The 27,899-nt window shown below is 36.4% G+C and overlaps 1 protein-coding gene across 3 annotated transcripts in view; it reads left to right on the top strand.

The window, feature by feature from the left end:
• The window catches only part of STRN (striatin), a 116,525-nt gene that overhangs the window by 21,979 nt on the left and 66,647 nt on the right, over positions 1-27,899 (top strand). For all 3 annotated transcript variants that reach the window (XM_082641985.1, XM_082641984.1, XM_082641986.1), the window contains exons 2-3: positions 16,127-16,230; positions 24,026-24,099. In XM_082641985.1, the coding sequence (XP_082498111.1) occupies positions 16,127-16,230; positions 24,026-24,099 (178 nt within the window). The remainder of the gene's footprint in view (positions 1-16,126; positions 16,231-24,025; positions 24,100-27,899) is intronic.

Genomic DNA, 27,899 nt, shown 5'->3' with positions numbered 1-27,899 from the left:
ATATTAATAATTCTCGTCAAAGAAATATACATTAAAGCAATGAGGTACCCTTTTCTGTCTATGAATCTTCCTTCCTTCCTTCCTTCCTTCCTTCCTTTCTTGCTGCATTGGGTCTTCGTTGCTGCGCACAGCCTTTCTCTAGTTGCAGTGTGTGGGCTTCTCATTGCGGTGGCTTGTCTTGTTGCGGAGCATGGGCTCTAGGCATGTGGCCTTCAGTAGTTGTGGCTTGCTGGCTCTAGAGCGCAGGCTCAGTAGTCGTGGTGCACGGGCCTAGTTGCTCCACAGCATGTGGGATCTTCCTGCACCAGTGCTCAAACCCACGTCCCCTGCACTGGCAGGCAGATTCCTAACCACTGTGCGATCAGGAAAGTCCCTGTCTATGAATTTTTTAAAATCAATGATAACACTCAATGCTAGGGAAGATGTATTAAACTTTACTTTCATACATTGTTGTTTGTATTGTCAACTGGTTGGTATCTATAAGGAAACAGTTATACTTTGACCTAGTAATTCTATTTGTCGTAGTCTATCCCAGAGAAGTAAACAAAAAATTACCTTAAAAATGTGTATACATGGGGCTTCCCTGGTGGCGCAGTGGTTGAGAGTCCGCCTACTGATGCAGGGGACACGGGTTCATGCCCCTGTCCGGGAAGATCCCGCATGCTGCGGAGTGGCTGGGCCTGTGAGCCATGGCCACTGAGCCTGCGCGTCTGGAGCCTGTGCTCCACAATGGGAGAGCCACAACAGTGAGAGGCCTGCGTACGGCAAAAAAAAAAAAAAGTGTATACATGAAGATCATCATTGGCAATTTATTTTGTAATAGTGAAAAATTATAATATAAATGTTAAAGTGTAGTGAAATTAGTATCATTTAGGAATGCTTTTGGCTGCGGGTAAACCCTGTTAACAGTGACATAACAACTAAAGATCATGTTTCTCACAAGTCTGGTGGTGGGTAGTCCTTTTATCTGACATAAGCTGGTACAGTTGCTCAGTGAGGACATAAACTTTTTCTCCTCTGCCATCTTTCACCCTCAGGGTGTGGGCTTATTGTCTTCCTTCTTGTTACATTATGATTACAAGAGTGCTATAGTTAGAGACATCAAGACCACAGTGAAAAGCAGCAAAAAGGTTTGTTTGTGGTTTTTTGTTTGTTTGTTTGTTTTGGAGTGAGTCTCCTTTATCAGTGAATGATAAACTTTCCCCAGAAGTACCTTCTTTCCATCCCCAGCAGACATCTCATTGGTTACTTGGATATGCGTGACTATAACAGAATCTAGGAAAGCAGTCATTTGGCTTTCCAGATTCTATAGTGGGAAGTTACAAGCTGGGTAAAAAAGGGATTAGGAATGTGTGTTTTGAATAGCCATTCCACAAGATCTGCTACAATGGTTAAATAAGTTATGGTAAATTTACTTGAAGTTGTATAATAAACCCAATAAAAATGATGGTATAAAGACAGTAATAACACGGAAAGTGTTTTCATGACAAAAAGTAAGCTATAAAATTTTGCACCATGATTCCATCTACGTAGAGAAATGGATTGAAGGGGAAATTAGAAGGAAATAATTCAAATGACATAAATAAAAGCAAAATTAGAGTGTATCTGAATAGCTTTGCACATTACTTTTTGTTTGGACAGTGTGGAGGAAAGGGCTGGTGTTCTTTTGTATATCTAAAAGCAAAATTGCCAAATCATAGAGTATGTGGGTAGCTTTGTCAGCTCCTTTTTGCAAAAGAAATTTAATTAATTTGCATTGCCACCATCCATATAAAGATATATCTGTAATTCATCTGCTTGTGAACATTGGGTTTTAACACTTAATTTACCTTTTTAATTTAACAGGTATATATGGGATACATCAGGGATAAAACTTTTTAAAAAATTTATGGGACAAAACTTAAAAAAAAATTCAAACTTATAGGAAAGTTCCACAAAGAGTACACAAAAATCTTCACCCAGCTTTACCAGTTGTTAATATTTAAAACTGTTATAATTTGTATTTCTTATTACTATTTAGGCTCTTCAGTTTTCCGTGTAGTGATTTATCATCTTTATAAGTCTCATGGCTCTTCATCAGTCTCATTTGTTTTTAAGTTGAATCTGGTTATTGTGTTGATTAATATTGACCTTTCTTTAAAGGTAGATTTTTTTTTTAAGTTATTTCTTTCATTTATATTTTCTATTACTTTTCCTTTGTAGCATATCTTATCACACATATATCATTATGCAAAATGTCTTGCAGTTGAATAGTTTACTACATGTATCTTAACTCTGATTATAATAATTTCTTCAGAAGTTATAAAGGCTTATGCTATATTTATAAGAATAGGGCTTCCCTGGTGGCGCAGTGGTTGAGAGTCCGCCTGCCGATGCAGGGGACACAGGTTCGTGCCCCGGTCCAGGAAGATCCCACGTGCCGCGGAGCGGCTGGGCCCATGAGCCATGGCCGCTGAGCCTGCGCGTCCGGAGCCTGTGCTCCGCAACGGGAGAGGCCACAGCAGTGAGAGGCCCGCGTAACGCAAAAAAAAAAAAAAAAAAAAAGAATATAAAAAACTACTCCTTAAAAAGAACAGTATTTTATGTAGATTATAAGCTCTGTGAAAAAATGGACTATGTCTGTCGTGGACTGTGTCCACCCCAGCACAGTTTCGTTACATGATAAGCACGGAATAAATGGGTGGGTGGATTTTATTTATTTATTTATTTATTTATTTATTTATTTATTGGCTGCGTTGGGTCTTCATTGCTGTGCGCGGGCTTTCTCTAGTTGCGGCGAGCAGGGGCTACTCTTCGTTGTGGTGCAAGGGCTTCTCATTGCGGTGGCTTCTCTTGTTGCAGAGCATGGGCTCTAGGTGCACAGGCTTCAGTAGTTGTGGCATGTGGGCTTCTTTAGTTGTGGTTCGCGGGCTCTAGAGTGCAGGCTCAGTAGTTGTGGTGCACGGGCTTAGTTGCTCTGCGGCATGTGGGATATTCCCGGACCAGGGCTTGAAACCGTGTCCCCTGCAGTGGCAGGCGGATTCTTAACCACTGCGCCACCAGGGAAGCCCCTGTGTTCCTTTTAATCCTCATGTTTTTGTCTCTATATCTTATTGCATGGAGCCTTTTCTCAAATGTCAAGGTTGACCATTTTTAAGAGTGTGGCACTCATAAACTGGTGGGAAGTCCTCTATTTCTAGACTAGCTGTCTGACATGGAGGCTTCACTACAGGATGATCAGGCCTTCACTGAAGGATGATCTGATTTAGGTGAAATGGTTTTTTTGTTGAAAGACCCCTGAATGTCATACTTAAATGGCATTTAAGTTTTTTTCTCTGAGTTTATTCAGTTTTCTAGAAAATGGTATTCTAATCATCTGCCTTGGAGAGAGAGCCTAGCTGCAGAGGTAGATGGAACCTGGCTAGAGAAGTAGATTATAGATCTTACCTTTTAAAGCTTTCACTTAGTCATCCTGTTTTGTTTTGTTCTTTTTGTCACTGCCTCATTCTTGCCCTCTACTATTCCTGGCATTCTGAGTCAAGACCTTTCTGTTTACATTTCTTCAGAGGCTAAATGTCTAGTATCTTGGGGAGGTGGGTTAGAAGTAGTTGTTTTATTTCAGGGAGTAGAGGTGGGTTCCTGTAGGTTTGACTGCACTTCATATACTTTTAACCTTCCCCCCTGTTTTAAGCCCTGTGACACACCTGCCCCATCTGTGAATCTCATACCTCTTAATTTCTGAGCTTTTCAAGGTGCTTTGGGGGAAATCTACTAGCTTCTCATTGAACTCCCTCTGCAGGTACTTAGGTTTCTGAGCTGCTGAGTTAGTACTCTTTCTTCATCTGTTTTCCACCTTCTAAATATTTATCATCCCTTGACCCCTGTTGCCTCTGTATGTTCACTTTGATCTTGTGGTTTTATATCTTTAAAAAAGTTATTTAATGCTCCTTGGCAAGGAGCTATTCTGTCTTGTTATGTTATGTTATGTTATGTTATGTTATGTTATCTATTTATTTATGGCTGCATTGGGTCTGCTGCTAGAGAAAGCCTGCGTGCAGCAACGAAGACCCAACACAGCCAAAATAAATAAATAAAATAAATAAATAATTTAAAAATGTGGTCATAGGGTAGTTTTAAAAAAAGAACCAAATGGAAAGTTTAATTAAAAATACACACACAATTTTTTTTTATAAATTTATTTATATATTTGTTTATTTATTTTTGGCTGTGTTGGGTCTTCACTGCTGCGCGCAGGCTTTCTCTAGTTGCAGCGAGCAGGGGCTACTCTTTGTTGCAGTGAGCAGGCTTCTCATTGCAGTGGCTTGTCTTTGTTGCGGAGCATGGGCTCTAGGTGCGTGGGCTTCAGTCGTTGTGGCACGTGTGCTCAGTAGTTGTGGCTCATGGCTCTAGAGCGCAGGCTCAGTAGTTGTGGTGCACGGGCTTAGTTGCTCCACAGCATGTGGGATCTTCCTGGACCAGGGCTGGAAGCCGTGTCCCCTGCATTGGCAGGCGGATTCTTAACCACTGAGCCACCAGGGAAGCCCCTCTAGGTGATTCTGATGCTGAAGTTTGATGCTGCCAAGTGAAGACACTGTCTTTAGGAGAGAGGGCTAGCTAGAGGCAATGATTGTGTGCCCAGAGAAAAACAACTAGCAGCCTAGATGCAAGAGAATAATGTAATCCAAAGCTTTTCAGAGGAAATAGGTATAGTTTATAGAAGACATTAAGATATAAAGCAGATAATTGAAATTTCACTGTATGCTCTTCTTTAGGTTAAGTAAACTATTTTATTGACTTTTACTTTTCATGGATTTCTCTTGTTATTTGTGAGTTTGTGCTCAATTGACAGAACCTTAAATTAGTTGTTTTCTGGCACTTTATTATAGATCTTTGTAAAAGTGAGTGCTCATTCTCTCCCATAGCAGATGACAGAAAAACAACTGAAAAATATCCAACCCAGACTAACATTTTATGTACTTTTCTTTTTGAATATACTTTTCAGTGATTTTGTTTGTTAGTGTTTTGTTGAGGATTTTTGCATCTATATTCTTCAGTGATATTGGTCTGTAATTTTCTTTTTTTGAAGTATCTTTATCTGGTTTTACTATCAGGGTGATGGTGGCCTCATAGAATGAGTTTGGGAGTTTTCCTTCCTCTGCAATTTTTTGGAAGAGTTTGAGAAGGATGGGTGTTAGCTCTTCTCCAAATGTTTGATAGAATTCACCTGTGAAGCCATCTGGTCCTGGACTTTTGTTTGTTGGAAGATTTTTAATCACAGTTTCAATTTCATTATTTGTGATTGGTCTGTTCATATTTTCTGTTTCTTTGTGGTTCCATCTTGGAAGGTTATACCTTTCTAAGAATTTGTCCCTTTCTTCCAGGTTGTCCATTTTATTGGCATCGAATTGCTTGTAGTAGTCTCTTAGGATGCTTTGTATTTCTGCAGTGTCTGTTGTAACTTCTCCTTTTTCATTTCTAATTTTATTGATTTGAGTCCTCTCCCTCTTTTTCTTGATGAGTCTGGCTAAACGTTTATCAATTTTGCTTATCTTCTCAAAGAAACAGCTTTTAGTTTTATTGATCTTTTCTATTGTTTTCTTTGTTTCTATTTCATTTATTTCTGCTCTGATCTTTATGATTTCTTTCCTTCTGCTAACTTTGAGCTTTGTTTGTTCTTCTTTAGTTCCTTTAGGTGTAATGTTAGATTGTTTATTTGAGATTTTTCTTGTTTCTTGAGGTAGGCTTGTATAGCTATAAACTTCCCTCTTAGAACTGCTTTTGCTGCATCCCAAAGGTTTTGGATTGTCGTGTTTTCATTGTCATTTGTCTCTAGGTATTTTCTGATTTCCTCTTTGATTTCTTCAGTGATCTCTTGGTTATTTAGTAACATACTGTTTAGCCTCTATGTGTTTGTGTTCTTTACGGTTTTTTCCCTGTAATTGATTTCTAATCTCATAGTGTTGTGGTCAGAAAAGATGCTTGATATGATTTCAATTTTCTTAAATTTACTGAGGCTTGATTTGTGACCCAAGATGTGATCTATTCTGGAGAATGTTCCATGCGCACTTGAGAAGAAAGTGTAATCTGCTGTTTTGGGATGGAATGTCCTATAAATATCAATTAAATCTATCTGGTGTCTTATGTCATTTAAAGCTTCTGTTTCCTTATTCATTTTCATTTTGGATGATCTGTCCATTGGTGTAAGTGAGGTGTTAATATCCCCCACTATTATTGTGTTACTGTCGATTTCCTCTTTTATAGCTGTTAGCAGTTGCCTTATGTATTGAGGTGCTCCTATGTTGGGTGCATATATATTTATAATTGTTATATCTTCTTCTTGGATTGATCCCTTGATCATTATGTAGTGTCCTTCCTTGTCTCTTATAACACCTTATTTTAAAGCCTATTTTATCTGATATGAGTATTGCTACTCCAGCTTTCTTTTGATTTCCATTTGCAGGGGATATCTTTATCCATCCCCTCACTTTCAGTCCGTATGTGTCCCTAAGTCTGAAGTGGGTCTCTTGTAGACAGCATATATATGGGTCTTGTTTTTGTGTCCATTCAGCCAGCCTGTGTCTTTTGGTTGGAGCATTTAGTGCATTCATATTTAAGGTAATTGTTGATATGTATGTTCCTATTACCCTTTTCTTAATTGTTTTGGGTTTGTTTTTGTAGGTCCTTTTCTCTCTTTTGTTTCCCACTTAGAGAAGTTCCTTTAGCAATTGTCGTAGAGGTGGTTTGGTGGTGCTGAATTCTCTTAGCTTTTGCTTGTCTGTAAAGCTTTTGATTTCTGCATCAAATCTGAATGAGATCCTTGCTGGGTAGAGTAATCTTGGTTGTAGGTTCTTCCCTTTCATCACTTTAAGTATATCATGCCACTCCCTTCTGGCTTGTAGAATTTCTGCTGAGTAACCAGCTGTTAACATTATGGGAGTTCCCTTATATGTTATTTGTCATTTTTCCCTTGCTTTCAGTAATTTTTCTTTGTCTTTAATTTTTGCCAATTTGATTACCATGTGTTTTGGCGTGTTTCTCCTTGGGTTTATCCTGTATGGGTCTCGCTGCACTTCCTGGATTTGGGTGACTATTTCCTTTCCCATGTTAGGGAAGTTTTTCAACTATAATCTCTTCAAATATTTTCTCAAGTCCTTTCTCTCTCTCTTCTCCTTCTGGGACACCTATAATGTGAATGTTGTTGCGTTTAATATTGTCCTAGAGGTCTCTTAGACTGTCTTCATTTCTTTTCATTCTTTTTTCTTTATTCTGTTCTGCAGCAGTGAATTCCACCATTCTGTCTTCCAGGTCACTTATCTGTTCTGCCTCAGTTATTCTGCTATTGATTCCTTCTAGTGTATATTTCATTTCAGTTATTGTATTGTTCATCTCTGTTTATTTCTTCTTTAATTCTTCTAGGTCTTTGTTAAACATTTCTTGCATCTTCTTGATCTTTGCCTCCATTCTTTTTCCGAGGTCCTGTATCATCTTCACTATCATTATTCTGAATTCTATTATTCTGAATTCTTTTTCTGGAAGATTGCCTAGCTCCATTTCATTTAGTTGTTTTTCTGGGGTTTTATCTTGTTCCTTCATCTGGTATATAGCCCTCTGCCTTTTCATCTTGTCTATCTTTCTGTGAATGTCCTTTTCAGTGATTTTCGTTTAAAATTTTAACCCTTTAAAATTTTAAAGTACAAGATAGTTTAAATGGTTTCAAAAAACTAAATGATACATTTAAAATAATTTAATTATTAGATATTCCCATGTTTGCAGGTAAACCTGCTTAGATATAGCAGACTTATATTCCTTATATATATCCTTTTGATAAGTTAGAATTGAAAATAATAAAGGTAAATAAATTTCCTGTTTACCATGTAGGCTTAAAATGTAAAATATCTAGTTACTATTGTTTTCATCTTTTTTTATTTCTAATGGTTAGGAAATTGGAGGCCTAAATTTAGGTATATAATATAAAAAACTTATGGAATTTTTAACATTTATTTTCCTTGAAGATAATTCCAAACTTTTCTTTTCAAAAATATGTGCCATCACCATTAACTTTACTAGTAGAGATAAATGATGACTTAAAATTTTAAAAATATTTTTTTGTAATACTTAAAAGCTATTTTCATACCTTATCTACTTGATCAGATTGAATCTTTAGTTTTTCTAATTTTTTCTTAAGATTTCAGTTGTATGTCTCAATCTCACTTTTGTTCCTGGAACCCTAGAAAGTTTAGGAGACTTTAATTTGTGAGAATGTTGAGGTGACAGTGTAGGCTGACGCAAGTTTTCTAAAAAGAAGTGGTCAAATTGTAGCTTCATGGAGAAGTATACCAATAAAAGAAAAAAGTAAATAGCTGAATTCATCACTATTCCATATTACTGGTTAATACTGGAGGCTAGGAATATATTTGGTAACTAGAGACCTGTCTGTTTTATTTCAGAAGGAATTTTGTTGTGGTAATGTTCAGGGAGAACTTTTTTTTTTTTTTTTTTTTTTTTTTTGTGGTATGCGGGCCTCTCACTGTTGTGGCCTCCCCCGTTGCGGAGCACAGGCTCCGGACGCGCAGGCCCAGCGGCCATGGCTCACGGGCCCAGCCGCTCCGCGGCATATGGGATCCTCCCAGACCGGGGCACGAACCCGTATCCCCTGCATCGGCAGGCGGACTCTCAACCACTGCGCCACCAGGGAGGCCCAGGGAGAACTTTTAAGGAGCCTTTTCGGCCATGTATTTTCTGTCATGTCCTTGTTGCTAATACCCCCATTACATTGGGTGTGTGCCTTGAGTTTCTAAGTGGTGATTCATTCATGGTCTTGGACTATCACCTTAGTTCACTTGTGAGAATGATGTCCCCTTTAGGGATACACCATTTAATCTCTTGGAGCTTCTTTTTTCTCCCTTGTAGAAATAATGAATTTGGATTGAAACATCCAAGACAGGGTCTACAAACTGGTGGCTTATAGTGCCATATGTGGTGAACGAGTTTTGTTTGGCTTTAAGTCTTTAAATTCTTCAGTTAAGAGACTTTTATGTGTAGCAACATGCCTATGGTACAGCATTCAGCAGGTATAAAGGGCGACATGTACATTTAAAGGTAGATTTAACTCCTGTTCCTCTCCCTCTCAGCCACCCAGTTGCTTTCTTTGGAGACATTCACATTTACTACATACTTCTGAATCATTCCAGAGTTATTACCTATGCACAGAAGCATAATGGTATGTTTACCTTTTTTTTTTCAAAAACTAAATGGTTACAAACTACATGAAATGTCTGTCTTCTTTTTTCACTTAATCTATCTTAAATATCATTATCAATATATTTAGAGCTATCTCCTTTGTAACAACTGCGTAGTATCCCTTTCTGTAGATGTATCCCACTTTTCCTTCTATTTTTCTTCTTTTCTTTCTTTATTTCTATTCTTCTTTCTTCCTACCCTTTTATTCTTCCTTTCAGTCTTTTCTTCCCTTCTGTCCACCCCTCTCCCCTGCCTTTGCAATTAAACAGTCCAATTCAGAAAACAGTATCCTGCCATATTAGGAGAATCTGTACCTGGGACTTAATCTTTATTCTCAAAAAGAAGGATTTATACCAACTACTGTGTTTTAGACTCAGGTTGTTATTTTTTTTAATAGATCTTTATTGGAGTATAATTATTTCACAGTACTGTGTTAGTTTCTGTTGTACACCAAAGTGAATCAGCCATATGCATGCATATGTCCCCATATGCCCTCCGTCTTGAGCTCCCTCCCATCCTCCCTATCCCACCCCTCTAGGTCATCACGAAGCACTGAGCTGATCTCCCTGTTCTATGTTGCTGCTTCCCACTAGCTAACTATTTTACATTCGGTAGTGTATATATGTTGATGCTACTGTCACTTTGCCCCAGCTTCCCCCTCCCACCCCCTGTCCTCAAGTCCATTCTCTATGCCTACATCTTTATTCCTGCCCTGCAACTAGATTCATCAGTACCTTTTTTTTTTTTTTTTTTTTTTAGATTCCATATATATGCATTAGACTATGGTATTTTCAGGTTGTTTCTACAGAAAGAATTAGCTTTCTTCTGTAAGAACATGTGTTTTAAGATGTTTGTTTCTAACTTTCTGAGTAGAGTTTCCGGGGGGGAAAATGTAAAAAATTGACTTTTTCTTCCTCTGTTCTTGTAGGTCTTAGTTAAGGACCTAATGTTTTTCCAATTGTATTTATAATTTATTTAACTAGTTCTCTGTAGGTGGACGTTTAGATTATACATATATTCTTGTCTGTATTTTTTCAGTATATCATTTCACATATGTACAGATATATTTGAAGGATAACAGTGTAGAATTAGAATTGCTGGGTAAAGGGTATATGCATTTACCAAGACTTCCCTGGTGGCACAATGGTTAAGAATCCACCTGCCAATTCAGGGGACACAGGTTTGAGCCCTGGTCCAGGAAGATCCCACATGCTGCGGAGCAACTAAGCCTGTGCACCACAACTACTGAGCCTGCGCTCTGAAGCCTGCGAGCCACAACTACTGAGCCCATGTGCCACAACTACTGAAGCCCATGCACCTAGAGCCTGTGCTCTGCAAGAAGAGAAGCCACTGCAGTAAGAAGCCCGCGCACCTCAACGAAGAGTAATCCCTGCTCACTGCAACTAGAGAAAGCCCGCATGCAGCAGCAAAGACCCAACACAGCCAAAAATAAATAACTAATTAAATAAAAAGAGTATATGCATTTACAAAGTTGATAGATATTGCCAAGTTGTCCACAGTAGTGGTGAAACTGATTAACACCACCACAGCCAACATACGAATACATTTTCTCCAATATATTATCAAATTACTGAACTTTATTAATCTGATGGAAAGGGGGAAATGTGATTACAATTTTAGTTGGCATTTCTCTTGTGAGATTAAACATCTTTTTAATGTGTTTGAGCCTTTTTATTTCCTTTCAGTCAACATGTTCTTAGTGTTTTTTTTCTGTTGAGTTCTTGATCTTTTCCTTATTAATTTGTAGGTGCTCTTTATACATCAAGAAAAGCAAACTTGTGATTTGTGATATGACTGCTTTTCTGATTTTGTTTTGATATTTGTCAAAAAAGAGCTGTCTTATTTCTCATGATAGGTTTTCAGCAACTTTTAAATTACCATGTATAAATATTTTCTTTTTGAGGTGAAATTTATTAGTCTTTTATGACTTTGGGTTTTGTCTTATTTTCAAAAAGACATTCCTAACCCTGAGATTATTAAAAACAAACTCTACCTTTTCTTCTAGTACTTTGGGGTTCCTTCAAATTTTTTGATCCTTTTGGCATTTGGTTTTGATGTGAGAAATAATTTCTAGATGGCTACCCATCAACATTTATTGAATAATTTACATTTTCCCCAATGATGTGCAATGTCACCTTTAGTTTATACTAAATTCCTGTATGTATTTGGGTTTGTTTTTGGATTGTCTGTGCTATAGATAGGTCTGTTTGTACATCAGTACCACTTTTTAAGTGACTATAAATCATAATGTTTTAAAATATTTTAGAGCTTTAAAATAATTTTTTTATTCTTGTTTATTTTTCCATATATACTTTAGACTCATGTATGATTTTTTTTAATGTATGATATTTTCTAAAAACATTGTACTGGTATTTTAATTGGGCTTGCATAATTTTAAAAGATTAATTTAGGGAGAAATAAAATCATTGTAATGCAGAATCTTCTTGTTTAAGAACATGGGTTTGCTTCTCATTTGTTCAAGTCATTTTTTGTGCTCTTTAGTAGCATTTAAAACATTCTTTGTATAGCTCTTATTTTTTTGTTGTAAGGTTTATTCTAATTATCTTATCATTTTTGTTATTATAAATGGGATTGTTTTCTTTCATTATATCATCTAACTAGTTTTTATAGAAGCCATGGGTTTTGATTTATTATTTTTATATGCAGTTACTTTACTAAAATTCCTCTATTTTTGTAATAGTTTATAGTCTATATTTTCTTGGATTTTCCAGATATCTGGTCATATCATTTGCAAATGATATGATTTTATTTTCTCTTTTTTATTTATAAACTTCTTTCTTTTTTTCTTAATTGAAGTATAGTTGATTTACAGTATTATATTGTTTTTAGGTGTACAGCATAGTGATCCAGTGTTTTTACAGATTATACTCCATATAAGTTATTACAAGATAATGCCTATAATTCCTTGTGCTATACAATATGTTCTTGTTGCTTATCTGTTTTATACATAGTTTGTATCTGTTAATCCCAATCCCCTAATCTGTCCCTCTCCACTTCCCTCTCCCCTTTGGTAACCACAAGTTTGCTTTCTATATCTGTGAGTCTGTTTCTGTTTTGCATATATATTCATTTGTATTATTTCTTTAGATTTCACATATAAGTGATATCACACAGTATTTGTCTTCCTCTGTCTGACTTATTTTCCTAAGCATAATATTTTCCAGGTCCATCCATATTGCTGCAAATGGCAGAATGTTGTTCTTTCTTATGGCTGAGTAGTATTCCATTGTATGTATATATATGGAATACTCCTCTCTCTCTCTCTCTCTCTCTCTCTCTCTCTCTCTCTCTATATATATATATATATATATATATATATATACACCACATCTTCTTTATCCATTTATTTGTTGATGGGCAGTTTGGTTCCTTCCACGTCTTGACTGTTGTGAACAGTGTTGCTATGAACATTAAGGTGCATGCATCTTTTTGAATTAGTGTTTTCATTTTTTCCAAACTTAATTCTTTCTTGACTAATGACATTGGCCACCACCTCCAGAGCAATGTTAAATATTTGTGGTAAGAAGTGGAAACATCCTTGTTTTGTTCCTATTGTCATTACTACTCGGGTTTCTCTATTACACATGATACTGGCTTTGAATTGAATTGTTTGTATCTTATCATATTAAGGAAGTTGGCATAGTGTTTTTTTTCAAAAACAAAAATCTTATATTGACAGAAAAGTTGCAAGGGCAGTACAAAGAATTTTTTTTTTCTGAACCATTTGAGGGCAAGGTGCCAGGCAACCTGATGGCCCATTGCCACCCACCAAATACTTTAGTGTTTGTCTCCTATAGACAAGTACTATCCTATGTAACCACATGCAGTTGTCAAAATCAGGAAATTAGCACTGATGTATTACTACCATCTAGTCCTCAGACCCATTCATATTTTGCCATTTGTCCCAATAATATCCTTTTATAGCCAAATCTAGTCCAGAATCATGCATTACATTTGGTTTTCATATCTTTTTAATCTCCTTCAATCTGAAACAGTCTTTCCTTGACTTTTGTGACCTGATGCTTTTGAAGATTACAAGAAAGTTAATGTAAAATGCCCCATAATTTTAGTTTGCCTGATGTTTCCATATGGTTGATTTCATATTATGCATCTGTGACAGAAATGTCACAGAGATATTCTTTGATCACCAAGGAATATCACATATATTTCTATTATTCCTTTTTGTTTGTCTTTTCTAGGCACCTCCATCTTCTTTGTGATTTTTCTCTCCAACAATTCTGGGTCTTTTATTTTTTATTAAATAATTAAGTAGTCCACTGTGTGAATTGATAGGAGGATGGGGAAGCAAGTGTCTTGGAAGTATAAGGAGTAGTTGGTAGGCTGGGGAATGAGTTGCAGTAAAGACTTTTGAATATTATATGCTGAAGTGTCAGAATCACCCAGGACCAATGATGGTGACAGAAATAGAAAGCTAGTCAAAGGGTATAGAAAGGAAGAAATTGATAATTTTATTATTACTTTAGTTATATGATTATACTGATTAAATTATTAAATTATTACAGCCATTTTGAAGCCTGTCTTCTAGGCCAAAACATTGTTTGACCAAACAAGGTGGCCTGTTAATATCCTTTTGACAGGACATTCTTTTTTTTTTTTTTGCGGTACGCTGGCCTCTCACTGTTGTGGCCTCTCCCGTTGCGGAGCACAGGCTCTGGACGCGCAAGCTCAGCAGCCATGGCTCATGGGCCTAGCCGCTCCGCGGCATGTGGGATCTTCCCGCACCGGGGCACGAACTTGTGTCCCCTGCATCGGCAGGCGGACTCTTAACCACTGCGCCACCAGGGAAGCCCAGGACATTAATTTTTGTCAGCTTTTAATGCATGTATTATTAATTCTGCTTATATAAAATAATGATCTCATTGTAGAACATACGATTTCAAAAGGTTATATGATCATTAAATATAGATATTGTAGATATTTGATGCCTTTTCCTCTGTGTATACAACTGAACTATCTTTAGCCTGTTTTTAAATATTTCAATAAGATAAAAATAATCCTTCTTATAATTGCAATATAAATTTTAAGAGCTCATTGAAATGAGAACAAAAACATGACAGTACCTACATTCTAAAAGTTATAAGAAGCTCGGTGAGTTGGATTTTGTGTTTATTATGGTACTGAAAAAAAAAGAAATGAGTGTCATTTAAACCAAATAGAAGTAAGTTTAATGGTTCATTCACTAAACCTTAGTTGGATAATCCACAGTTCCTTAGGGATGTGGTAAGATCATCATTAAATGTAAATTTTTGCTTTCTTAAATGGAAAGCACTGTGGAAATATAAATAACGTTATCTGAGTTAATATAATAGAAATGAGAGGGGAAAGAATGTGAGAATAGTGAAACTGATAGCTATTTTTGAGGGCCCTTAAGTAGATCTCCTCCCACACTCCTAGTGGTGTTATGAGTTACTTTAACAAGTTAGTATTTGCAACATAGTTTTAATTCCTTAAGTGGAAAGTATTATTTCAATTCTAAATGTCTTTTTAATTATTATGGAGAGCTGCTCTTTCCTATCCCCTTTGTCTAACTGAAGACTAGAGTTTTACAGTTTGTTTCATGTTAAAATGTAGGTTTTTTCTTTTTCTCATGTTTGGGAGGGGCCAGGAACTTATAGAGGGCCATTTTCTCTGATTTTCCTTTTCCCAGCTTTCACTTTCTTTCCCCCTGCATATCAAATCTAAATGGGGATGGGGTGAAAGGTGGAGATTGAGAAAAGGCAGCTATTTCTTATTTGAAGGGGAGGTCCAGGATAAAGTCTCTCAAGACAAGGAATCCATCATAAAATTTAAGCAGATGGTGAAACTCAGAGAACTCTTACTTTACAAGGCTTATTATAAGAACTCATGATTCTACTTTACCCCCTTTCCCCATCTTCACTCTTTAAAAAAAATTATGTAAGTTTCAGGTGTACAGCACTATAGTTCAGCATCTGTATAAACTACAAAATGACCACCGCCACAGTCCAGTTACCATCCATCACCATACAATTGACGCCTTAGACCTATGTTGCCTGCCCCCCCCAACCCTTTTCCCCTCTGGTAACCATTAATCTCTTCTTTGTATCTATGAATTTGTTTTTGTTTTGTTTGTTCATCTTTATTTTTTTTAAGATTCCACATGTGAGTGAACTCATACAGTATTTGTCTTTCTCTATCTGACTTATTTTGCTTAGCATAATATCCTTGCGTTCCATCTATGTTGTTGCAAATGACAGGATTTCATTTTTTTTTATGGCTGCATAGTGTTCCGGGGTGTGTGTGTGTGTGTGTGTGTGTGTGTGTGTGTGTGTGTGTGTACACCACATCTTCATTATCCATTCATCCATTGATGGACACTGAACTAGTTTCCATATCTTGGCTATTATAAATAATGCTGCAATGAACATGGGGGTGCATATTAGTGTTTTGAACTAGTGTTTTCATGTTCTTCAGATAAATGCCTAAAAGTGGAATAGTGGGTCATATGGTAGTTCTCCATCTTCACTTTTTATAAAGGAGAATCTCCCTCAATACCTTAAAAGACAAACACTTGAGCAAACTGTACTGTATTTTGTATATGTCTGCACTTATATTGGTTGTTTTAAATTATAGACTCTTAGAGGATATGGACTATGTGTTGTAACATCCCTAGTCTGAAGTGACATGTATATAGATGTCCTTTTTTTAAAAAATAAGTTAAGCATTTCCCCCACTTGCAGTCAGTGCCCTTCTGTATACTTTGTGACAGATCTGTAAAAAGAAATGTTTTTACATCTAATTGTTTTATCTTCCAAAGGTTCTTTCTTCAGCTGAGTTTGAAAAAGTTTATTTCGTCTAAACTGAGTTTTGTCTTTTCCTTACTCAGGCTCAGATTGCCTTCCTTCAGGGGGAAAGGAAAGGTCAAGAAAATTTGAAGAAGGATCTTGTGAGGAGGATCAAGATGCTGGAGTATGCTCTTAAACAGGAAAGGTAATTCAGTGACATGGAAGGTAGTATTCTCTTAAATATTGGAGTGATTTTTCTGTTATTCCTACAACAAATCCACATTGTAATGTGTTCTACTTTTTAATTCAGGAAGTAGTATTTGTAATAAACATTTAGAAATGGTTGTAATATGTTAATTTGTTAATGAATGTTTAGTAATAATGACCAAAAAACTGATTTATATGATTTTTAAGATTTTAGCAACATTTTCCCCCACTCTGTCCTTTCTAAAGAAATGTATGTACTTCCTGAACTGTTGATATCTATTTCTTTATAGAATTGAAATAGTTTTTGAGTTGTAAAGGAAATTTCTATAATACTTACTCTCTTTTCCTTATCATCTAGTGTTATTCAGTTTGGTGTATTTTCTATGGAAGAAACCTACTCTGGCAGACTGTGTTGAGAATCCTTTTATAGACATTTTTGGTATTTTGATCCTTTGCTATCAACTATTCATATCTCTCCAGAAGTGAATCTTACCTTTCTATTCTGCTAGTGTCTAAGATATTCAAGAACTAAACTTGGTTCACAAGTAAAGGACAATAAGTCATGGATGAGAATTTTGGAAGTTTTCATATGAATTAAGTTTGTTTGCTTTAGTGGATGGTCTTTGGAATGTTTTGTCAACAGTATAAGACAGTTCTTTATTTTAGATTATTGAGTACTTGTTAGGTGATATTGAAATTCTCTATTTTGCTTTGTTTTTGATCACATGTCCTTTTCAGTTTTTTGAAGCATCTTCTACCGTTTAGAAGATGCTACTTATGGATATCAAGAAATAGATAAAACTTTATTAGAAGTTGTGTTTACCTCCACGTGGGATCTCTAAACGACACAAGAGGTTGAAAACAGATTGACCTCTTAGTGAAAAATTGGTGATTCTTTTCATTCCTTGAGAGGTTGACTGAAAACTGTATTGCGGAGATGGTGGGGGAAAAATTTTTTTAAGTGTGTAATTTGGGAATATTTGAGATCTTAAGCAATCTAAATGATAGGCATAATCAAAGAGAGAGTGTAATAACATAAATAATGGCAACTATTTATTAACTACCATGTACCAGCCCCTGAGGCTTAAAAACTAAGTAACTTACGTAGAGTTGCAGAGTTACAGTAGAGCTGTGATTCAGATCCCTCCAGTCTGTCTGATTCTGAAACTTGTACTCTTTACCAGTACATTATACTATCTTGTAAGTCAGAAATATTAAAATATACAAATATTAAACTAACCAAGGATACGGTGTATATGTGTGTGTGTATGTGTGTGGGTGTGCGTGTGTGTGCATGCATTCTCATTAACATATTCATTAATCTATCCATCCAACTTAAGTACTGTGCTGGAATTGAGAAGAAGCAAGTCACAAACCTTGTCCCTTCAGGGCCTAGAGTAGTGGGACACAGACTTGGAAACCACAAAAGTACAGTGCAGTAAGTTAGGTGCTGTGGGAGAAGTCAGCACAGGGTACAGTGGGGTCACAGAGAAGGGAGTGGTTGTTTGGATCTGGAGGCAGTGAAAGTAGAAAGGAGGGTGTGATTAGCGGGGCTGAGACTTGAACAGCATCATAAAAAATAAGGTGTTTGGGGTTTCCCTGGTGGTGCAGTGGTTGAGAGTCCGCCTGCCAATGCAGGGGACACGGGTTCGTGCCCTGGTACGGGAAGATCCCACATGCCGTGGAGAGGCTGGGCCCGTGAGCCATGGCCACTGAGCCTGTGCGTCCGGAGCCTGTGCTCCGCAACAGGAGAGCCCACAACAGTGAGAGACCCGCGTACTGCAAAAAAAAAAAAGGTGTTTGCCAGATGAGCAAGGTTCAAGCAGTAGAGAAGATACGTTTGACATGGAACAAAGCATTTTGGTGTGTTCAGAAATTTGTGATTGCTGTGTATGGAGGGTAAGGTTAATTGTGATTTATAAGCAATAATGGTAGCGATGGGCAAGAACCAGATCATGGAGAGCCTAACTAAGGAGTTCAAACTTTAATCTTACACTGCAAGTTTTTAAAAACATTTTCTTCTAAAATAATCTCAAACAAATAGAAGTTGCAGGAACTATATAACCTTCACCCAGATTCACCAGTTGACAACATTTTGCTGTATTTACTTGTATCATGTTCTCTCTGTATACTCATTGTTTTTTTTCCCTGAATCATTTGCTGCTTCTTTGCAGACTTATACCCCTTTGCCCCTAAGTACTTAAGGGACCATCTTCTAAAAGCAAGGACATTCCCTTAAATAATTACAGCTCATTATCAAATTAAGGAAATTTAATGTCTATATAGTTCTGTTATGTAATATAGCCCATATTCATGTGTTCCGCTGATGATCTTTATAGCATTTTTTTCTACCAAATGTCCTAATAATGATCTTTGTAGTATTTTTTTTCCTGGTCCAGGATCCAATCTAGGAATACATATTACATTTAGTTGTCATGCAGTTGAAAGGTTTAAGCATGGAATAGTCTAAAATAGATTTTAGAAAGATCACCCTGACCTCAGTTTAGGGGATGGACTGAAAAGATCTGTCAATAGAGGCAGGAAGATTGTAATAGTTTAGGATGAGAAATGATAACGTAGTAGCTGCTAGAACAGAGGAGTTAGCCACTATGAAACATTTTATTTTAGTTTTTATTTTTATTATTTTTTTTTGGCCGCGCCTCGTGGCTTGCAGGATCTTAGTTCCCCAACCAGGGATCGTGCCCCTGGCAGTGAAAGCCTGGAATCCTAACCACTGGACCTCCAGGGAATTCCCTATGAAACATTTTAAATAGAAAAAAAAATGCATAAAATTTGGAGATGATTTGGTATAGGGGATAAGGAAGAAAGATAATTCAAGAATGAGTCCCAGGTTTCTGGCTTGAGTGAGAAGTTTGAAAATTATCAAGTGAATTAAAGATAAAGAATTAGGGTTGAAAAGCCACTATGGGAGGGGGACTCATGACTAGAGATGTGTAGTTGGGAATCATCAGTATTGTGGGTAAAATTATAAGAACTCTGAAATAAACGGAACAGGTATTGTGGGACAAGAAGAGATTACTAGCGGGAGCCACAGGAAATGGAAATGTTTGAGGAAAAGACAGAGAAAGAAGAGCCAACAAAAGAATGGTAGAGAAGGAAGGAGAGAGCAGTATACTGGAAGCAAGCTAAAGCAGGTGGGAATTTGACAATTGCAGATGCCAAACAAATCGCAAGTAAGTTGTATACTGAAAATAGTCCTGGATTTGCCAGTTAGGCGCTTGTTGGTATCCTTGCCAGAAAGCTTCAGTGAGGTAGCAGGAACATAAACCAGATCACAGAGGACTGAGAGGTGAGAAGGGTAGATAAAGGGGAGACAGATAGAGTTGTTTATTGTTTCAAGTAGTTTGACTTTGGAGAACAGAAAGATAAAGAGAGATAGTGGCTGGGTCTAGGGAAGATTGTTTTTTTGTTTTTTGCTTTTTAACTTAAAGGGATTCTCCTGGAAAAGTGTCCCTGATTTTGTATCTTTGGAAGTCCATGGAATGATTTGAGATTATTCCTGATGTAATGGCACCACTGAAGTGTAATAAATTAAGGAATAAAAAAAAATTCTGTGGATTAGAGCTCTTAAACATTTGAGGTCTTTTCACTGTGAAATTATTTTTAATTAATGCAAAGGAATTTTTTAAAAATTGGAACATTTCAGTTCTTTTGATTCTGAAGTTATTTTTTCTGACACATTAAGCCAATTAAAAAAATTTTTTTTTAATTGAGGAAAATTTGAAACATAGGTGTACAGAGACTAATATCTTTTATATACACCTCCAAGCCTCAACAGTTAACATTTTTTGTCAATCTTGCTTCATCTCAATCTATTTTAGAGCAAATTTCAGACATCTTGTCATTTAACTTGTAAAAACCTAAGTAGGGATCATGGTTTTAAATTGCTGTATTACAGATTTTCTAAGTCATCCCACTTAAAAAGGTCCAAAGTTAAGTAAAACTGAATATTTAACATTAAAGAAGGATTACACACCTAGCAGTGGATTTTTTTTATGCTATTGATTTTTTTTAAATTAATTTATTTTATTTATATTTTTGGCTGCACTGGGTCTTTGTTGCTACGTGCAGGCTTTTCTCTAATTGAGGCGAGCAGGGGCTACCCTTCGTTGGGTTGCGCAGGGCTCTCACCCCAGTGGCCTCTCCTGTTGCAGAGACGGGCTCTAGGCACGTGGGCTTCAGCAGTTGTGGCTCGCGGGCCTCAGAGCGCAGACTCAGTAGTTGTGGCTCGCAGGCTCTAGAGTGCAGGCTCAGTAGCTATGGCGCACGGGCTTCCCAACCACCGTGCCACCAGGGAAGCCCCTAGCAGTGGATTACAAAGCATTCCTTAAAGTGTGATAAAATTTACAAAATGAGAAAATTTACATATAATTTTCCAAGAACACACAGGGTATAACCTAAGGTTTATTCAGGAAGTTCTATATTGAAGAACCTCAAACACTATGTAAAATATAATTCTGAAACATTTCTTCCCTTTGCTCCACGTATCTCTTGTGTCTGCACCACTGTAAAAACCCAACTGTCCTCCTTGCCTCTAATACATTTTCTCATTCTTTAATTTTCCACGTCCATGGAATTCGGTTTCTAAACACAGATGTTATATCCCTGCTTTAAAATATCTAGCTAATTTCAGAGTTCTTCTTAGTAAAACCTTCTACATCCAGGCTCCTTTCTAGTCCTATACAAACACCCACACCACTGTGTACTTTTTTCCACTTTTAAGATGTTCCTTCTGACCAAAATACCCTCTTCATCAGTCCATTTGTCTGATTGTGGAACTATAGGTTTTGAGGTTTAGCTAAAATCTCATGTGTTACCTTCTTTTTGGTAGCTCTCCTTGACTACTGTCAGGACCTTTGACAGAATTAGATAATCCCTTATCTAAATTCATATAACATTTGATATAACTCATAGCTCTTATCCACCATGTGCTAGAGTTATTTATTTACATTTCTGTCTCTTCTTTATCTCCTTGCCTTTATCCTTAACTGACTACAAGCTGCACATTATTCCCACCAGCCAGTACAGTGCCTGGCATGTCATAAGAATTCAATAACAGTTCGTTGGATTTTATCAAATTATTATTATTTTTTTTACATCTTTATTGGAGTATAATTGCTTTACAGTGGTGTGTTAGTTTCTGCTTTATAACAAAGTGAATCAGCTATACATATACATATATCCCCATATCTCTTCCCTCTTGTGTCTCCCTCCCAGCTTCCCTATCCCACACCTTTAGGTGGTCACAGAGCACCGAGCTGATCTCCCTGTGCTATGCGGTTGCTTCCCACTAGCTATCTCTACGTCTGTGTCTTTATTCCTGTCCTGCCCCTAGGTTCTTCGTAACCTTTTTTTTTGTTTTTTTGTTTTTTTTTTAGATTCCATATATATGTGTTAGCATACGGTATTTGTTTTTCTCTTTCTGACTTACTTCACTCTGTATGACAGACTCTAGGTCCATCCATCTCACTACAAATAACTCAATTTCTAATCAAATTATTTTTAAGTATCAACGTTTAAACTGTGATTGGAATTCTGTGTTATATTCCAGGCATATTATATATAATAACTGACTTTGAAAACAAAGCTATAATGGGACTTCTTTAATATATTATAATTATGTAATTTTATGCTGTTTTATCTAGTAAAGACCAGTTGGGAGGCCAGCTATGTATCAAATGTAGAGTTCTTAGGCATGAGATCTGCTATTTAACTTGCAGTCAGTCAGATTTAGACAGAAAAAGCTTAGGGAACAAGAGTATTGCTAACAGTGAGATGAAGTGTTAAAACAATTGGAAGCAATATGAGTGGGAAGGTATTTTAGCATATTGACTTCAAAAGGAATGTTACTAAGTTGAGTTCTGTGAGTAAATTATTTTTCAGTGAACTTAACAATTCACTAGGGAGACCCTGATTCATGGGAGCACAGCTTGTAGCAAACACAGCAGTTCTTTACTTATTTTGTCTTTATCTAATTTTTTATGAAATGTTAGTTCATAGTGTGTTACTACATATGTTGTATAGAATGTTTTCTATTCCCTTTTCTATAAGCTCTGTTGTAGTTTTTCCTAAGACCACTAGAATGCACTATAGTGCAGTATTTTGTGTTTGAAAATGTTTTCCTCATATATCTATGTGTGTGTATATATATGTGTGTGTGTGTGTATATATAAATAAATATGTATATATATGTAAAACAAAAATACATAAGTTAACACCATAAAACTTTATTGCTGCTTTTATTCTGTCCTCAGGCCAGTTACTTTCTTTTTTTTTTTTTTTTTTTGTTCTTTTTTCACTTTTTTTTTGGGCCAGTTACTTTCAATTGCTATTTTGCCTTATAGGAGGTATTGTTAGTTTGTCTTATGGTAGATGAAGTGTGTTTCTAAAAAATCTGAAGATTGACAGTTATACTTAAAAACCATAACACACATATAAAAAACACACAGAGGTGTACACGCGCACACACACACACACAGAGTATTTTGTACCTTGTTTTTTTACTTAAGCTTAAAGATCAATCCCATATCTGCACACAAAGATTCTTTATTCTTTTTAATGGATGCATATTATTACAAAACGTTTATTATATATGCAAAACATATAAAGACTAATATAAAAAATACTCATGTACCTACCACCTACTTTAAGAAACAGAACATCAGCTATCTGTAACTTTCAGAGGTTTTAGGATTCCCCTCTGTATAAAATGTTGATTTTTTTTGTGTTGTAACTGCAAAATAATTATTGCAAAGTAATATGAAGTATTCCAGTATTTTACACATTCGAGCAAATAATTTTCATTTTCTTGAAATATAAAAACTTTAAAGTAAGTGCTCAGTATTTTATAAAGAAAAAAATGACTTTCAAATTTTGGCTATTTGGTTACCCTTTTATGCCTTCTTTATTACTTTGGTTTTTCAAATTATTTTTGTTGTTATTATCCCAGTCTTATTACATTGAATATTTATTGTAATAGCCTCAATATTTTGGGGAAGCAAACAAGTCAAAATATACAAATACATTAAGTATGGCCATTTTTAGTTAACCTTTAAATTTTTTACCTTATCTGGATTATTTTTTTGGTCTCAGATGGTTAAATCTGAGATGGTTAAATTGGATAAACCAGAGATAATAACATCTAGTTAGCTTTTAAAAGAAGATATTCCTGTTCACAGTTCTTCCTGAAAAGGCAAAAGATACCTTGGCTACTAAAAAATATATTTATTCCTACTAGAATGCCTTATTCAACATTGATGATTTAGGCTGGTTCCCCCTCCCTCCTTTGGATTGTTCACTCTAATACATACTTGGCAAAGCATAATTGCCTGACAATGCAGAGTATTATGAATGACCTTTTTATTAAAAAAAAAAAAAAACAACGAAACTCAATTTTGAGAATGATTAGTCTTTCTCAAGTTTATTTCACAATCCAAACTTATCTACTGCTTTTGATAGAATTGTACTCTGGCAGTCATCAAGAAAATTTGAATACTGCAGAAACTAGAATGTTATCTGGTTCATTTGTAACTATAGAAACAAGATTTATGATTCTCAGTGTTATTCCTTTATTTATTATAACAGGACTTGATGGTATAACAACAACAAAATAATAATGGCAAGCACTTTTGTATTAGGACTTTGACACTGTGGAAGTCTTTGAACTGTTGAAAGTCAGGAGTACTGCCTACTGATGACTACTCCTGTTACATATCTTAAAGTTCATTTAAATATGTTTTAAGATGGTTTGTATTTTCTCATTTCTTTGGTAGAGCTAAATACCACAAGTTGAAATATGGAACAGAATTGAATCAGGGAGATATGAAGCCGCCAAGCTATGACTCTGGTAAGCTAATTTTAAAGGAAGTTTAAATGATTAAAAAGAAGTTAATATCTAGTATTTTGTAACAACAGTATTTATAACTGCAAGTTAATTTCTAATTATTTGCATATTAGTTATTTTTTCTGACCTACTTATCTTTGGGCACTAATCACTAAGTGTCATTTAGATCATTTTCTACCACCTTCCTTCTGTTTCCCTCTTCCCCATTCTTTTAGCTCCTCACTTTCTGCTTATGTTCTGCACTTACTGGAAGGATCAGAATTCATGGGCTAACATGCACCAACATAACTGTGTGTTGCTGGGTCCCTCCAGTATTAATGAGAACTTTGAGATGTGTAATACAAAGTACATCTTGCCCTTGAAATCCTGAGAGAAAGGGTAGAAACTATGGAGGTAGGAGATTTCTTCTTTAAGTACAAGAGAATTACTCATCCTTTAAGTCTGATCCCTCAATTTCAGGTGCAAAATTGTTTTAGACTTAACCCACAGGATGTTCTGTAACCAGAACATCTTTTAACTGCTGAAACATTCGTTATCTTTTTGTGCTATTTCTTCTTTTTCCTTCTCCTATATTCCTCATCACCCCATCAAACAATACAAAAATAGTACTTGTAAAGATATTAAGGAATATAATTGACTTATTAGTAGGTGTTAGGAAAAAGTAAGAAAAATTGTTGAAAACTTATCACCATGTTTCAGATGAGTGTGTTTTTGACATGATGTCAGGTTAAATTCCTGGATCAAATGTCTGATATAACTATCACATACTGAAATACCTTTCTTGGTTACTGTGGGCTTTATGTATGTTAACTTTAATTCTTAATATAGTTATTCAATAAAAATAATATTATTTTCATTTTACCTGCATGAAATTTAAACTCAGAGAAGTGGAGAAACTTGCCCAAGGTCGCACAGCTATTAAGTAATGGGAATATGGATCTGAACCCAGGTCCATTGACTCCAAAATTCAAATTCCCCCCATTTTTCCACACTGTTTCTGTGTTTGACAGTGTATGAAAGAAGAAAATTATTCTGAATGTGCCACCAATTTTATAGTTCAATTCAGTGTAGTAATGTAATTAACACGTTTCCACAGCTGAATATTGAATCCTTGACGTTTAGAGCAATACCAATTGATCACTGACATTTTTTTCTTTCTTTTTTTTTTCATTGTTCTATCTTTTACTTTGGCATCTCTTCTTTTAACTTGAGATGCACTTAGATTAAAAAAAATTTTTTTTTCTTGTTTTTAAATCTAGGCTATTTGTTGAAGACTATCCTAAAAGTACATTGTCTGAATCAAAGGAGTGATTTTAATCACTACTTTTACAGAAACATGTTTGTTTTCTAATTTTTAGATATCGATTTAGGAGTATAAAGGCCTAGTTGCAGTATATACAAAATGCTTATAAGTAAAGAATGTGGCTCAGTAGAAAAAGTTTGGGCTTTGAAATTGGATACATGTAAGTCTGACTCTGTCCTAACACTTTAAATACCTGTGATATTACTTAGTCTTTCTGAGGTTGCTCCATTCCTTATCTGTAAACTGGGGAAAATTCTGGAAATAATTCCTAACTTCTAGGTTCATTTTCTTAGTATGTAATACCTGGTATCATTCCATCTGTCCATCTTTCAAACTACTGTTCAACTTTTAAATATGAAATATGTAATGCTTGTGTCAGAGCCAGAATCAAATTCTGTGAATAAAAATATAGTACCCTGTTGGATTTTTACAGGGAAGATGAAAGAAAAAAGGGATTACAATAAAATTATATGGAAAAGTAATAGGTGTTGTGGAGTATAGTAGCAGGAGAACCAAATCTAGTTGTAAGTGATCAAGGAAGCCTTCTTGCAGGAAGTGATATTTGAAGTTGACATTTGAAAGACAAGTAAGAATTAACCAGGGAAAGAGGACCGACTAAATATTTGTTGAATGAGAGGTAGAAGAAAGGCAGAGCATTAGTGGTAAAGTTTCTGAGGGAAGAATTTGCCACATTTGAGAAACAAAATAATTAGTTAGTAGAGGGGGAGAGGGAAAGAGTGTTTCTAGATGCAGCTAGAGGGTTAACCAGGAGGGCAGATTAACTAAGAGTTACGAGAAGGCTTTTGAAGGGTCTTAATCAGGGCTCTTGTGATCAGATTTGCTCTTAGATCATGCTGACAGCAGTGTGGAAGATGGGTTAGAGAGGAGTAAAACTGGAGATGGGGAGACTGGTTAGAGGACTTTGCAGCCACCTGGGTAAATGAGGAAGGTTACCTTGACAAGGATACTAACAATGTAGTTGAAGAGAAGTGGGTGTGTCCAGGAAATATTTAGGAAGTAAAATCTGCAGGAAATTAGTTCTTGTTTAGATGTAGGGGATTTAAAAAGGAGAGAATCAAGGATGACTCCCACACTTCTAGTTTAAAAAACTAGACCAGAAGTACGTTTGGAAGATGGTGGGTTCACTTTTGGATTTACTTGTTAGGGCATCCAGCAGAAATGGCTAGTAGACAGCTGAGCATGTGAGTGTGGAGCTCAAGCCAGAGACATGGGTTTAATATGTAGATTTGAGAGCATATAGCATTTAGTACTAATGACACTCATTGCCACTGGGGTGGAAGAGCTCAGCCAGGGACCTTATGCAGAGTAAGAAGAGGGTCTAAAATGGAGCCCTGAGGAATGGCAACATTTAAAAAACTGGTATGGGCCTCCCTGGTGGCGCAGTGGTTGAGAGTCCGCCTGCCGATGCAGGGGATACGGGTTCGTGCCCCGGTCTGGGAGGATCCCACATGCCGCGGAGCGGCTGGGCCCGTGAGCCATGGCCGCTGAGCCTGCGCGTCCGGAGCCTGTGCTCCGCAACGGGAGAGGCCACAACAGTGAGAGGCCCGCATACCGCAAAAAAAAAAAAAAAAGAAAAAAAAATAAATAAAAAACTGGTAGAAGAATAGAAACCTGAAAAGGAAACTGATGAGGATTATTTTAATGGTAGGAGGAAAATCAGGAGCATGGAGATAAAGAGAAGAGAGGGTTTCCAGAAGGAAGGATCCTTCAGCACTACTGAGTAATGCCCAGGGGTCTGAAGAGTATCTCTAGGATTTAGTGACACACAGCTCACTGGTAACTTTATTGTGAGCAGTCTTAGGAGAGAGTTGAGGGCAGAAACAAAGACTGTGCGTAGAAAGTGAAGACTAAGTGCAGTAAGCTTTAAGGAAGCCTAGATTGTGGAGGTGAAGTTGAAGGATTAGGGGGAAATAGCTGAAAGGACCCATGGGGTCAAGGAAGAGAGAGAATGGGTGTGCGTGTATGTGTGTGTGTGACATGTTTCTTAGAGGAGGAGCAAATAAAAAGGAGAGAGCAGAGATACGATATGAAGGTATCTGAAGAAATGATAGGGATTGGATTCTGAACATAGCTGAGAATGGCAGGAGGAGCATGTCTTTTATTGTTACCAAGAGAGAATATAGGAAGTTAGGTGATAGGTGTGTAGATGTGGGTTTCGGTCTGGTCGTGGGTATTTAATACGATAGCTTTATGTATGAGACTGGATTATCTGCTAAGAATACATCAGAGGTTTAAGAAAAGTGGAGAAGGTTTAAAATAATAATGAACAGAAGAACAAATCTACTAAGAAATAGTAAGATTGAGAAAAGCTAAGGGTCCGATTGAGGTGTGTAATCCTAAGTTTATGTAGAAGTGCTGCTGGTCTGCACAGTTGGCAGCCTAGGTAAAGGATAATAGAATGAAAATAGTTAACAGTTGAATTCATGGAGAGACGAGGGGACATGAAGACACTGTCAAAAGAATGGTTGAATTGATAGAC

The sequence above is a fragment of the Mesoplodon mirus genome (assembly GCF_964341445.2).
Source record: "Mesoplodon mirus genome assembly, chromosome: 14".
Classification (NCBI taxonomy): domain Eukaryota; kingdom Metazoa; phylum Chordata; class Mammalia; order Artiodactyla; family Ziphiidae; genus Mesoplodon; species Mesoplodon mirus.
Note: the sequence above shows the minus strand (reverse complement) of the source record. Positions and strands in the feature narration are given on the sequence as shown.